The sequence below is a fragment of the Dromiciops gliroides genome, chromosome 5, assembly GCF_019393635.1.
Source record: "Dromiciops gliroides isolate mDroGli1 chromosome 5, mDroGli1.pri, whole genome shotgun sequence".
Classification (NCBI taxonomy): Eukaryota; Metazoa; Chordata; class Mammalia; order Microbiotheria; family Microbiotheriidae; genus Dromiciops; species Dromiciops gliroides.
The window spans coordinates 174,416,399-174,429,646 of record NC_057865.1 but is presented as its reverse complement, the minus strand read 5'-3'; the positions used below and the strand labels follow the sequence as shown (position 1 = coordinate 174,429,646).

General features: G+C 37.7%; 1 protein-coding gene across 1 annotated transcript in view; it reads left to right on the top strand.

The window, feature by feature from the left end:
- The window catches only part of ARNTL2 (aryl hydrocarbon receptor nuclear translocator like 2), a 109,782-nt gene that overhangs the window by 59,178 nt on the left and 37,356 nt on the right, over positions 1-13,248 (top strand). Inside the window, 1 exon segment of the mRNA XM_043967416.1 lies at positions 429-572. Coding sequence (XP_043823351.1) covers positions 429-572 — 144 coding nt within the window.

The following is a 13,248-nucleotide window of genomic DNA, read 5'->3' as shown; positions in this document are numbered from 1 at the left end:
CCCTGAAGTATGAAAATGATGGTGAAATTTGAAATGGACAGTGTATCATTCAGAAAATTATGGGTTTTTCTTCAGCTGATCACTGCTATCTATTTACTTGGGAGTTTTTTCCCCCTCACATTTGAAATATATTTATAGTTGTCAACTAATTATTCCTTCTAGACCTCAAAAAAATAAAGAAAAAGGAAAGCCTTTTAAATGCAAAATGAGATTATATAAAATTAGAATTTCTCTTGTAATTGCTATTTGGGGATATATTTTGCAGTCATTTTATTAATATTTGGCTGTTATTACATTAAAGCACAAAGGCAATTTTTTTCATTTACTTTAAACAGAGAAATGTAAGAAGTTGTTAGAAAGTGTTAGAAACAAAATTTTCATTATTACATTTTTCCAACTAATTTTCTCACCCATATCTATTGTGAAAGATGGCTTTCAAGTCCAAGCAAATTTCCCTGCTGGAACAACTCATCTGTATTCTGGTGCAAGACGGTCCTTTTTTTGTCGGATAAAGTCTTACAGACCATCAATCAAAGAAGAACAGGAATGCTTACCCAACCCAAAGAAGAAAGGTATCTTTTTTTGAAATATCAAATGATGTTGTTTTTGAAAATAAAATTAATGTTCCTAGGTAGTAACCACACAAAACGAGATGTAATCTCAACATCAATCAAGCAAAAGCCTTTTGAGAAGAGGAGGGAAACAATATATTTAACTTTTAACTTAACTGTTTAGATTGGCTGTTCAGACTCATCAAATTCGCTCCAGAATCAAATGAACATTTCATCCTATTCTATATGATATTTTTTTTTTAAATGAGGCAATTGGGATTAAGTGACTTGCCCAGGTTCACACAGCTAGTAAGTGTTCAGTGTCTGGGGCCGGATTTGAACTCAGGTACTCCTGACTCCAGGGCCAGTGCCACCTAGCTGCCCCTATTCTATATGATCTTAAAGGAGCTGGTGAAAATAGATTCACTTGGATCAAAAGAAGAACATTGGGGAAGGAGTAGCAGTGACAGTTTTATAATCACAGAATCTCCAAGCTGAAATGGACCTCAGTAGCCATCTACTCCAACCTAATTCAAAAACATCCTCATAATTCGCTTTCCTTAGCAAGTAGTCTTTGCTTGAAAACCTTTTGTTAAGTGGAACCTACTACCTCCCAAGGAAGTTAATTCCACTTTGGATATTTTTTTTGGTTCTTTTATTTATTTATTTTTTGCAGGGCAATAAGGGTTAAGTGAATTACCAGGGTCACACAGCTAGTTAAGTGTCAAGTGTCTGAGGCTGGATTTGAACTCAAGTCCTCCTGAATCCAAGGCCAGTGCTTTATCCACTGCACCACTTAGCTGCCCCTGGATACTTTTAATTGTTATGAAGTTTTCTCTACTTTGATCTAAAACCTGTCTCTGCACCTTGTACCACTGGTCCTAATTTTGGCCTCTAGGACCTAGCAAAATAAGTATAATCCCTTTTTACCATGATAGTCTTTCATATACTTTGAAGACAGCTTCTAATTAAAACTATTTCTTCTAATCAAAAGTCTTTTGGTGAAATTTAGTTCCTTTCAAAAATATATTGGTGAATGATACTATTAAAAGCCTACTGATTTTCTTTTAATGTAAGTTTTGTGTTTCAAAATAAGACCAATTCTTTGGTTAAATTTCTGGTTATATTTCCTTGTGATCCATTTGTAGACTTTTTTTGTGGGCATCTTCAGATTGAATTGCTTTTATTCTTATTCTTATCCACTTAGTCTGGAAATTTAAGGGCTTTCAGAGGCCTTTTGGCTTTTGGCCTTTACTATACTAAGTAAATTTAGTATAGAATCCCAGTTCCCATAAAATTAGTTTATTAGGGAAGTGTATTTTGCTCTGTGTACATTCTTAGTACTGATGTTGTGTCTCTCAATCTTCCTATCTTTCTACTCAAACAGGGATATGTGCAGGAATTCTACACTAGGTTTATTTTTTAAAAAAATTTTTTGGTGGGGCAATGAGGGTTGAGTGACTTGCCCAGGGTCACACAGCTAGTAAGCATCAAGTGTCTGAACTCAGGTCCTCCTGAATCCAGGGCTAGTGCTTTATCTACTGTGCCCCCTGGCTGCCCCTAGTTTTACTTTTTTATACCTTGATAAAGTATAAATGATCATAATTTTGTTAGGAAACACACTAATGCTGCATGCTACCAAATTGAATCCAATAGGAAGAATGGGTTATAATAATTTTTATGGTACATATCAACATGCCAAAACATAGCAAAACAATTTACAGAGGAAAACATAAATGATTATGAGTAACCTGTCTGTATAGAATATTAATTGACTAACTTGTGAGTCAGTACCTCTTTATTCCCTTCTTAAGCTTTACCTACAACACACTGTAGAATATATTTGAGAAGTATGGGAAAAGAATACTCAGTTGGTGCTGGTACATGCTGTTAATGCTAGTTCTTTAAGAGGTTGATGCTGGTAGACCTCTTAAATTCAGGAGTTCTGAACTGTTGTGGACTATATCCATCCTGTGTCTGCAGTAATTTTGGCTTTCATGTTGGGAGGCCTGAGGGTGGCAGGGTAGGAGTAGGACAAAGCACCAGGTTGCCTAAGGAGGAACAAACCAGGTCAGGTTGGAATTGGAATAGGTCAAAGCTTAAGATGCTTTTGGAAGGAGTCATACTCCTACGCTGACTTAATCCACTACAAATTTATGTCATCTAATCTCAACTGAACCCTCACTGCTTCAAAATACTCTTCTTATTCTTCCCTGATTGCTAATCGTACTCTTGCAATGACTATTCTAAAACCTCTTTTCCCTTATTAGGTCTCCTAACCTACCTCTGTTGTCCACTTAGTAGAGCACCTCTACTTATAAGGTGACCTCCTTCCTTCTATCCTACACCTCAAAACTCTTTATGTCATCTCCCAGTCTCTTATTTGCTCCAGTCTCTGAGGAAAATGTGCCTCTTCTCCTTACCAAGGCCAGCCTTTCTACTTATGCCCTTTATCTCTCTTCCTCTGGAAGCCTCCACCCCTTCGCCATGCACACTCTACACTCTTGTGATTTAATCTCTCTTTATCCATTGGCTGTTGCCTATAAGCATGTTCAGGTCATCCCAATCCTTAAAAACAAACAAACAAACAACCCTCACTTGACCTTTCTCCCCTAAGGGATCATCCCCCTTGCATTTCATTATTAAACTCTTAGGAAAAAAAGCTGTCTATTCCTTGCCTCTACTTCCTTACCTCTGACTCCTCATCTCCTTATACTTGGGCTTCTGATCAAACCATACTGTGAAAACCACTCTTCCTGAGGTTACAAATGATCTCTTAATAATTAAATCTGGGGGGCAGCTAGATGATACAGTAGCCTTGAAGTCAGGAAGACTTGAACTCAAATCCAACCTCAGACACATTATACTTAATAGTTGTGTGACTCTGGACAAATCACTCAACCCCGATTGCCTCATAAAAAAATTAAATCTTGCCTTTTCTTAATCATCTTCTTTCTCAATTTTTCTACTGCTTTGGACACAGTTGAATACTCCCTCACCCTATAACTCTTTCCTTCTTCAACTCTTCATACCTGTCTGATTGTTTCTTCTCCCTTTCTGGTTAAAACTCCTTCCCCCTAACTCTGGTTGTCTCTCAAGGTTATATTTTGGATACTCTTTTCTCTCATATATATATATATATATATATATATATATATATATATATATATATATATATATATATATATATATATGTATGTATGTATGTATGTATATATATATGTATATGTATGTATGTATGAGAGAGAAAGAAAGAGAAAAGAACACACACACACACACACTCTCAGTAATCTTATTATCAGCTTCAATAGGTTCAAGTACCATCTCTCTTCAAATGATTTCCACATCTATGTATCTAGCCATAGTCTTTCTTGAGGGCAACTAGAATGCCGGGCCTAGTCAGGAAGACTCATCTTCATGAGTTGCAAATCTGGTCTCAGACACTTTCTAGCTGTGTGACCCTGGGCAAGTCACTTAAACCCTGTTTTCCTCTATTTCTTCATCTGTAAAATGAGCTGGAGAAGGAAATGGCAAACCACTCCAGTATCTTTGCCAAGAAAACTCCAAATGAGGTCATGAAGAGTGTAAGGGCCAAATTTATTATGGAAGAGTTAATTGGGTGGCTTGCCATAATATTGGGGTTCAGAAAAATAATGAGGGACCTCTAGGTCCAAAGTTTCCTCTCTTCCAAGTTTCCTTTTTAAGTTATTTCTCCCAGGCTAATAAGAAAGGAGATTAACAGCCTCTTTTCTACCAACGAACCAGGTTTTATTAATGGGGATAAAATATACAACAAAGGTGAAGTTAATAAAGCCAGTGACAAGGGGATAGGGGAAGAGAAAAATGGATAAGCTCCCTGACTCTAGCAAAGATTGACTCAATCCCCAAACTTGCTTCCAGCTCAGCTAATTTGAAGAGCTGGCCTTGTTTCTATTAACTCGCCACCTGGGGTCCATAGTTTCTATGGGAGTCAGTTGTGCAGTCCCTCTCCAGTCCGCTGTCAGAAGCTCACCAACAGGAAAGAGAGTTCCTCTCAGTGAGCATTCCCTTTTTCTACTTTTTCTCTCCCTACCCCAAAAAAGAGGTCCTTCAAGTTGAATGGCTGAGAGTGGTCCCGTAGTGATGTCAGTAGTACACTAACACGGCACTCAAGGCAGGCCAGGTGCAGCCTATATCTAATCATCCCCCCCAAGTAGGTACTTAGTTGGTTTCTCATTATCACCCAATTCAAACAATTCAAACAAACTAAACCAGGTGGGGCCCCTGGGTATCTGCCAAATTCCATTATTTTATCACAAGAGTCAGGCATGACTGAAATGACTAAACAACAGCAACAAAAGCTCCCTTGAGATCTGGCCTCCTAATAGACTTTCCTATTTATTTATTTTGAATTTTCCCCACCTTACATGTAAAAACAAATTATAACATCAATTTTAAAAACTTTGTGTATCAAATTATTTTCCTTCTTCCCTATCCCCCCTTAAAACCTCAAGCAATTCAATATAAGTTATACATGTGCAGTCATGCAAAACATAGACAAAAACTTTAGAAAAAGGAATGAACAACAAAAACAACAAAATATACTTCCATCTGTATTCAGATACCATCAGTTCTTTCTCTGTAGATGAATTGCATTTTTCATAAGTCCTTCAGAGTTGTCTTGGATCATTGCATTGCTGAAAATAACTAAGTCATTCACAGTAGATCATCTTACAATATTGCTATTATTTTGTATACAGTACATTTCACTTTGCATCAGGTCATGTAAGTCTTTCCAGGTTTTTCTGATAGAATCCTGCTCATCTTTTTTTTTTTTTTAGTAAACTACATTTATATAGTACTTTAAAGGGAAATTTCCTTGCAGAACAACCATGATATTGATTATTGAAACAACAATAATACCTTACATTTATGTAGTACCTTATACCTGACAATTTTCTTCACAACAGCCCAACAAAGTACCACCACCACCACCATCATAATCTTACATTGCTCTTGCTTCTGCTTTAAATTTTTTCCACAGTTACTATTGGTAACTGTGTTTCCCTTCATCCTATTTGCTCCCCATATTTACTCTATCTTCTATCTTCTTTTACCTGTTCCCTCCTCAAAAGTGTTAGGCTTCTGACTATCTCTCCCCCAATCTGCCCTCCCTTCCTTCACCCCTCTCCACCCTTATTCCCTTTCTCTCCCACTTCCCCGCAGGGCAAGATATATTACTATACCCATTTGATTGTGTATGTTATTCTCCCTTTGAGCCAATTCTAATGAGAGTAAGGCTCATTCACTCCCCTGTTCCCCCCATCCATTTCCCCCTCCACTCCATAAGCTTTTTCTTGATTTTTAAATCTGAGACACTTTACTCCATTCCAACTCTCCCTTTCCCTTTCTCCCAGTGCAATCCTCTCACCCCTTAATTTTATTTCAAAGATGTCATCATGGGGCAGCTAGGTGACACAGTGGACATAGTACCCACCTTAGACCCAGGAGGACCTGAGCCCAAATCTGGCCTCGGACACAAGACACTCACCAGCTGTTTGACCCTGGGCATGTAACCCCACCCTGACTGCCCTGCAAACACAAAAGAAAACTGATAAACAAAAAATAAATACTTTACAGATATCCTCCCTTCATAATCAATTCCCACCTGTACCCTTTTTCTAAATTTATTCCTTTCATCTGCCCTAATACTGAGAAAGTTCTTATGAGTTAGAAGTATCTTCTTCCCATGTAGGAATGTAAACAGTTTAACCTTTCAACCTCCCTCATGATTTCTTTTTCCTGTTTATCTTTTTATGCTTCTCTAGGGATTTGTATTTGAAAGCCAAATTTTCTATTCAGTTCAGGTCTTTTCATCACAAATGCCTGAAAGTCCTCTTTTTCATTGAAGTCCCATTTTTTCCCCTGAAAGATTATAATCAGTTTTGATGGGTAGGTGATTTTTGGTTGTAATCCCAGTTCCTTTGCCCTCTGGAATATCGCACTCTATACCCTCCAGTCCTTTAACATAGAAGCTTCCAGATCTCGTGTTATCCTGACTGTGGCTCCACAGTACCTGAATTGTTTCTTTCTGGCTGCTTCTAATATTTTCTCCTTTACCTGGGAGCTCTGGAATTTGGGTATAATTTTCCTGGAAGTTTTCATTTGGGGATCTCTTTCAGGGAGTGATTGGTAGATTCTTTTAATTTCTATTTTACCTTCTGTTTCTAGAATATCAGGGCAATTTTCCCTGACAGTCTCTTGGAAGATGATATCTAAACTTTTTTTTAATCATGGTTTTCAGGTAGTCCAATAATTTTCAAATTCTCTCTCCTGGATCTATTTTCCAGGTAAGCTGTTTTTCCAAGGAGATATTTCACATTGCCCTCTATTTTTTAAATTCATTTGGATTAGCTATATTGTATCTTGATTTCTTATAAAGTCATTAGCTTCCATTTGTTCAATCATAATTCTTTTTTTAAAAAATTAATAAAGTATTTTATTTTTTTCATTACATGTAAAGATAGTTCTCAACTTTTGTTTATACAAGCTTTACAATTTCAGATTTTTCTCCCTCCCTCCCCTCTCCCCTAGACAGCAGGTAGTCTGATATAGGTTAGTCATGTTATAAGAGAAAAAAAATCAGCTCAATGATGAAAAACCTCAAAATTGAAAAAAAAAAAAAACAACTTCAATCATAATTCTTAAGCAATTATTTTCTTCAGAGAACTTTTCCATTTGGCTTTTCAAGATGTTGGCTTTTTTTCGTGACTTTCCTGCATCTCTCTGTCCATTTTTTCTTCTACCTCTCTTCCTTTTCCCTCTACCTCTCTTCCTTTATCTTCAAAGTCCTTTTTGAGTGCTTCTATGGCGTGAGACCAGTTCATATTTTTCTTGGAATCTTTGGATGTAGGAGCTTTGACTTCGTTATCTTCTTCTAAGGGTGTATTTTGATCTTCCTTGTCACCAAAAATCTTTCTATGGTCCACATGTTTTTTCTGTCTGATCATTTTGCTAGCCTATTTCGTAATTTTTAACTCCTTCTTACAGTGGGGCACTGCTTCCAGAATGCACTGTCCCAAGCTTCAGGAGGTCCCAGGTGGTATGATTTAAGGAGAGGCACATTCTGAACTTGCCTAGCCTGTACTCTAATCTGTAAATAACCCAGGCCAACTTGTTTTTTTAACCCCGAAACAAAAATCTGTTTCACTGTGGTTGTAAGCTTCAGGCAAATCTGAGCCCCTCTCCCACCTTGCCCTGCCACTCAAGACTGCTTCCTGATCCCCAGCACGAGCAAAACAACTGAGTTCTGCTTCAGCACCAGCAGAGACCCCTGTAATCTCCCCTGGCCAGTTGCTCAGCCCTCTCACCAGACCATGAACTTAGTTCGAGAAGAAGCCACCCACTGAAGCCGATTCAGAAGCTTGAGGGTCTTTTTCTCTGATGCAGCCTGGGGCTGAATCTGCATGCTTGGCAGTAGGGCTGTGCTTTGCTCTCACCTTGGTATTACATACCTTTCCTGCCAACCTTCTAAGCCATCTTTGGCTGGGAAATAATCTCACACCGTCCTTTTGTGGGTTCTGCTGCTCCAGCAATTGTCTTATGGCATTATTTGGAGGTTTTTGGTGTGATGGTGTGGGGAGCTCTGAGAAGTTACTGACTTTCCTCTACCATCTTGGCTCTACCCAAAGCTTACCCTAATAGGCTTTCATCAGACAGTTTTTTAATCTCCTTTTCCATTTGGTTTTTCAAACTGTTGACTTTTTTCTCATGGCTCTCCTGCATCGCTCTCATTTCCCTTTCCATTCTTTCCTCCTTTTCTCTATATCTTCTTTCTATTTCTCCTACTTTCTCTTCAAAGTCCCTTTTGAGAGCTTCCATGGCCTGAGACCAGTTCATATTTTTCTTGGAAGCTTTGGATGTTGGAGCTTTGACCCTGTTAGTATCTTCTTCTTCTTCTGAGGATGTATTGTGGTCTACCTTACCCCCAAAGAAGTTTTCAATGGTCTTCTGCTTTCTCTGCCTGCTCATCCTGGCTTACTGTTTCTTGTCTTTTAACTCCTTCTTTAAGTGTGGTGCTGCTTCCAGGACACACTGTTCAAGCTACAGCATGGCCTGGGGGATGATTGGAATTCTTCTCAGCCTGCCTGGCCTCACTTTCACTTGATTTTAAACTCTCCACTGGGGGGGGGGGGGCTGCTTCTCGCCTCCACTCCTGTTCTCAGCTTCAGAGGGTCCCAGGTGTTTTGGGTTGGGGGGGGGGCAGGCTTTAATCTCACCTGGCCTGTTCTCAGGTCCGGAGATAACCTCAGGCCTATTTACTAAGAAACCAACCAGCAAAGCTTTCTGTGGTGTGGTTCTCAGCTTCTGATGAGACTGCTCTCCTGCTCCCCTCCCCCACCTGGGTCTCCTGCTGCTCAGGATTTCTTCCCGGTTGCCCACTGGGGTGGGAAGTCGAATCCTTACCCCCAATCCACTAGTACCCCTGCACTTACCACCCCCCACCTCCACCCCCGCCAGCCATTCAGTCCAACAGCACGCTCGGTTCCAGAAGACGCCGGTGCTGTAGCGGATTCCGAGGCACTGGGGCAAATTCCTCTGGTGGGTGTCTGGTGTGTCGGCCCAATTGCGGGGATAGGCTTTATTCGTGGCCAGCACAGCCCCCTGAAATCTATCTATAGCTGAAGAAAACTCTCAGCCCGTATTTTTGTGTGTTTTTCTGCCCCAAGGGTTCTTTTATTGATATTTTGGGGGTTATTGTATCAGGAGCCCTGTGAGCTTAATGTCTTTCCTCTGCCATCTTGGCTCTGCCCCTCTACCCTAATAGGCTTTCAAAATTGAGATGTCCAAAAGAGAAGTTATTACCTTCCCTCTTAAATTCATCCTTTTTGGAAACTTATTTATTTATTAAAGGCATTACAGTCCTTCCAGCTATCTAGATATTTTAATTTAAATTAAAAAAAAATTATTAATCTGTTTCTCCCATTGCATCCTCTCCTAATTTAGTACATTTATTAAAAAAAAACCCACAAAACTAATACAGACATAGTCTGGCAAGAAAAGAGTCCCACATTGGTTATGTCCAAAAATGTTTTTCTGCATTCATTGCCTCTCTGGCAGGAAGTAAGTTGCATATTTCATCTTTATTCATAGAGGTCTCCTGTTTTCTCTGAAATTATCCATTTAATCATTTTTATGGCACAATTATAGTCAATTACTTTCAGCTATCCATTTAATAATTTCTTATGACACAATTATAGTCCATTACTTTCATATACCAAAATTTGTTTAGCCATTCCCCAATAGGAAGACATCCCTTTAGTTTCCAATGTTTGACTAGCAGGAAAAAGAGCTGCTATAGATATTTTTGTACATAAGGTTCTTTCCTCTATGATTTATTTGGGGTATAGTTCTATACCTTTGGGGGTATAGTTCCAAGTTGCTTTACAGAGTCTAGCCATCCAGTCATCCTCAATTATTCAATCTCCGTCTCCCTCAAATATGGTCAGATGCTGAGTCTACTTCCACAGCATCTTTTACATCCATCTGTTCTCCATTCATGTAGCACATGCCAGAGATCAAGTTCCCATCATCTCTCACTTGGACTACTGCAACAACATCCTCTTAGTTGGACTCCTTTCTTTTAGTCCTTTCCTTCTCTAATCCATCCTTCTGCCAGTTATCAAAACAATCTTCTTAAACCTCAGGTTTAAACATGTCATTTCTCTGCTCAAGAATCTTTAGTAATTTCCTATTGCTTATAGAATAAATATAAAATTCTTGGATTGGCATTCAAAACCCTTCATAGCTTGGATCCAGCCTCTTTTCCATGCTAATTTCAATTACTATCCCTCCTGCTTCTATGATTGGCCAAAATGGCCTTCTCATCATTGCCTGATAAGGTACTTCATCTCCCATCTATCTGCTTTTAGGCTATTCTCCATACCTGGAATACAATCCTTTTTCACTTCATATCTTACAATGTTCAGCTTCCTTCAAGGCTCAACTTAAATAGCTTTCCTGACCCCATATATAAAGATAAAAATAGAAAACTATAAAGAAAAAATAAAAATATACAAAGATAAAAAGAATTGACAATAATTAACATTTATATAGCATTTTAATAGGCTTACAAAGCTTTTACAATAATTTTATCCCCACAATACTGGAAAGTAGATACTATTTTTAATCCCCATTTTACAGATGAGGAAACTGAGTCATGCACAGGTTAAGTGTCTTGCCTTTCCTAGCGTCACACACCTAGTATCTGATGTAGGATTTGAAATCCTGAGTCCAGGTCCAGTGTTTTATCCACTCTGCCAAAAAGCTACATTGGAAAATGAAACAGCACCTGCCCTCAAAGAGTTTATATGATCTTTCTGTAACATATCTGACAATCCATTTACTTCACTTCTGGAAGTTATTAACTACTGTGTGAACAAATTCTGTCTTCGTATTTTTTTCAATTTAACAAACATTTAAAAAATGTCTGCCATGGAAAAGCACTTCAGTGCTAGACACCGAAGATCTTTTTTTTTTTCCTGTGGGGCAGTGAGGGTTAAGTGATTTGCCCAGGTCGCACAGCTAGTAAGTGTCAAATGTCTGAGGCTGGATTTGAACTCAGTTGCTCCTGAATCCAGGGCCGGTGCTTTATCCACTGTGCCATCTAACTGCCCCACACTGAAGGAGATTATAAGAAAAGCTGTGGGTTAGATTGGTGGTTTACAAAAATTTTTGATCTCAGGAACCCTTCACACTCTTAAAAATTATTGGGGGCCCCAAAGAGCTTTTAAAATGAAACCTAAAACACCTAAACAGGTGAGTTATATTTGTTCATCTTTACTGCATTTGAAATTAAAATTGATAAATTTTAAAATATTTGTTCATTTAAAAATAACAATAAACCTAGCACATGTTAACAGAAATCATGTGGTTTTTTTAAATGAAAAACAATCATTATTTTTCAAAACAAAAAAATTTTCTGAGAACAGTAGCATTGTTTTACATAGGTTGGCAAATCTCTTTCAAATCTGGTCAAATAGAAGATAGCTGGATTTTCATATCCACTTCTGTATCTAATCCATTATAATACATCATTTTGGTCAAAATTTATGAAAAAAAAATCTGGCCTTACACAGTGGAAAACAGTGATATTTAATAGACAAATGCCAGATTCGTTTTATTATGAAAAGTTTTAATTTCATGCATTCCCCGAAAAGGTTTTAGAGATCTCCAGGGGTCCTCAGGCCACATTTTAAGAACTGCCAGCCTAGATGATCTCTGAGGTTCCAGTTCCAAAATTCTGTGGGTTTTCAATCAATAAGTAATAAAATGGGGGCAGCTATGTGATGCAGTATATAGAGCACCAGTCCTGGAGTCAGAAGCACCTGAGTTCGAATAAATATGGCCCCAGACACTTACTAGCTGTGTGACCCTGGGCAACTCAACTCTGATTGCCTCAAAAAAAAAAAAAAGTAAAGCATAATCTTGTTCTTTAGAAGCTTACAATATAAGTGAAAAGGGAAAAAACAAATCCATGAGAAGGTAAATAAGAGCATAATCTATGATTCTGAGATATCAAGAGGCTGTTTGTGTTTATCTGTCAAAGAGTGGGTATAATAAAAAGTGTAGTGAATTCAAAGTGGGTAGAAACCATTGTAGCCTGGAGAGTTATTTCAAGTCTGTAGAAAGGAAGGAGTTGAACTGGACCTTGAAGTAAGCAAAAAATCCCAACCAAAACCCTTCAAAATGCCTCAAATAAGAATACACAATTCCTTCTAGAAAATGATTTTTGTCAAATATTTTTGATGAATTAGATCATTTTCTAGTTTCTATTTCTTATATTCTCAGTGTGTTGGGGAGTGAGGGAGGGAGAGAACATGGAACTGAATATAAAATGTAATTGGATTTTTAAAAATAATTTCAAAATTACCAGCAAGTCTCATTGGTTATACTATTGAAAATGTAAAAATCAATGTAGTTATTCTCTATCCTGATTATTTGAGGAACTAGACCCAGAATGTAATAAGAGACAAAGACAAAGTGTAGGACTTTTTTTGGCTTATTTATTGTTTCAACTAGCAATGTAAAGTGCTATTTAAATGTGGGTTGTGATTAGTAGTAAAGAGAATTGATAAAAATTATAGAAAATTACCATTATTATTTATAAATTTAATGAAATATTATAGATAAGCATATTTAAACATCACATGTAATATATAATAAAATATACAGTATACAATAAATTACTATATCATATATAATAAAATATATTAATTTACATCATAATGGCAACAAAGGAGCATTAAGAAAGGCAACAGTATCTTTAACTGTCTTGTTGCCTTCAGAAACTTTTCTCCATATACAATGTGTCAGATTAAAGTCAGACCCACAGAATTTGTTCCCCACTATGTAATGACTGGGATATTTGAGTGGGCCCACAACAAACGTATCTATAGGCACTAACAATTAGAGTTCAGTGTGTTTTGAAGGCTTAAGCATTGATGGTTTTGACTGCAACTTTGTTCTTGTTAATAGGAATCTGGGAGCTCTGTAAAATATTTAACCCAATTCTGAGTCCTTCTGTCAAGGATCTGACAAAGTCAAATGACAGGATTAGAAGTCTAGCTCTGTTGTCAGGCCACTGAAAAGAAATCTCTTTCCTCCTCTATTTAAACTATATCTTTTCACTTTTAATTAGTTCCCTGATGCTCTGGAA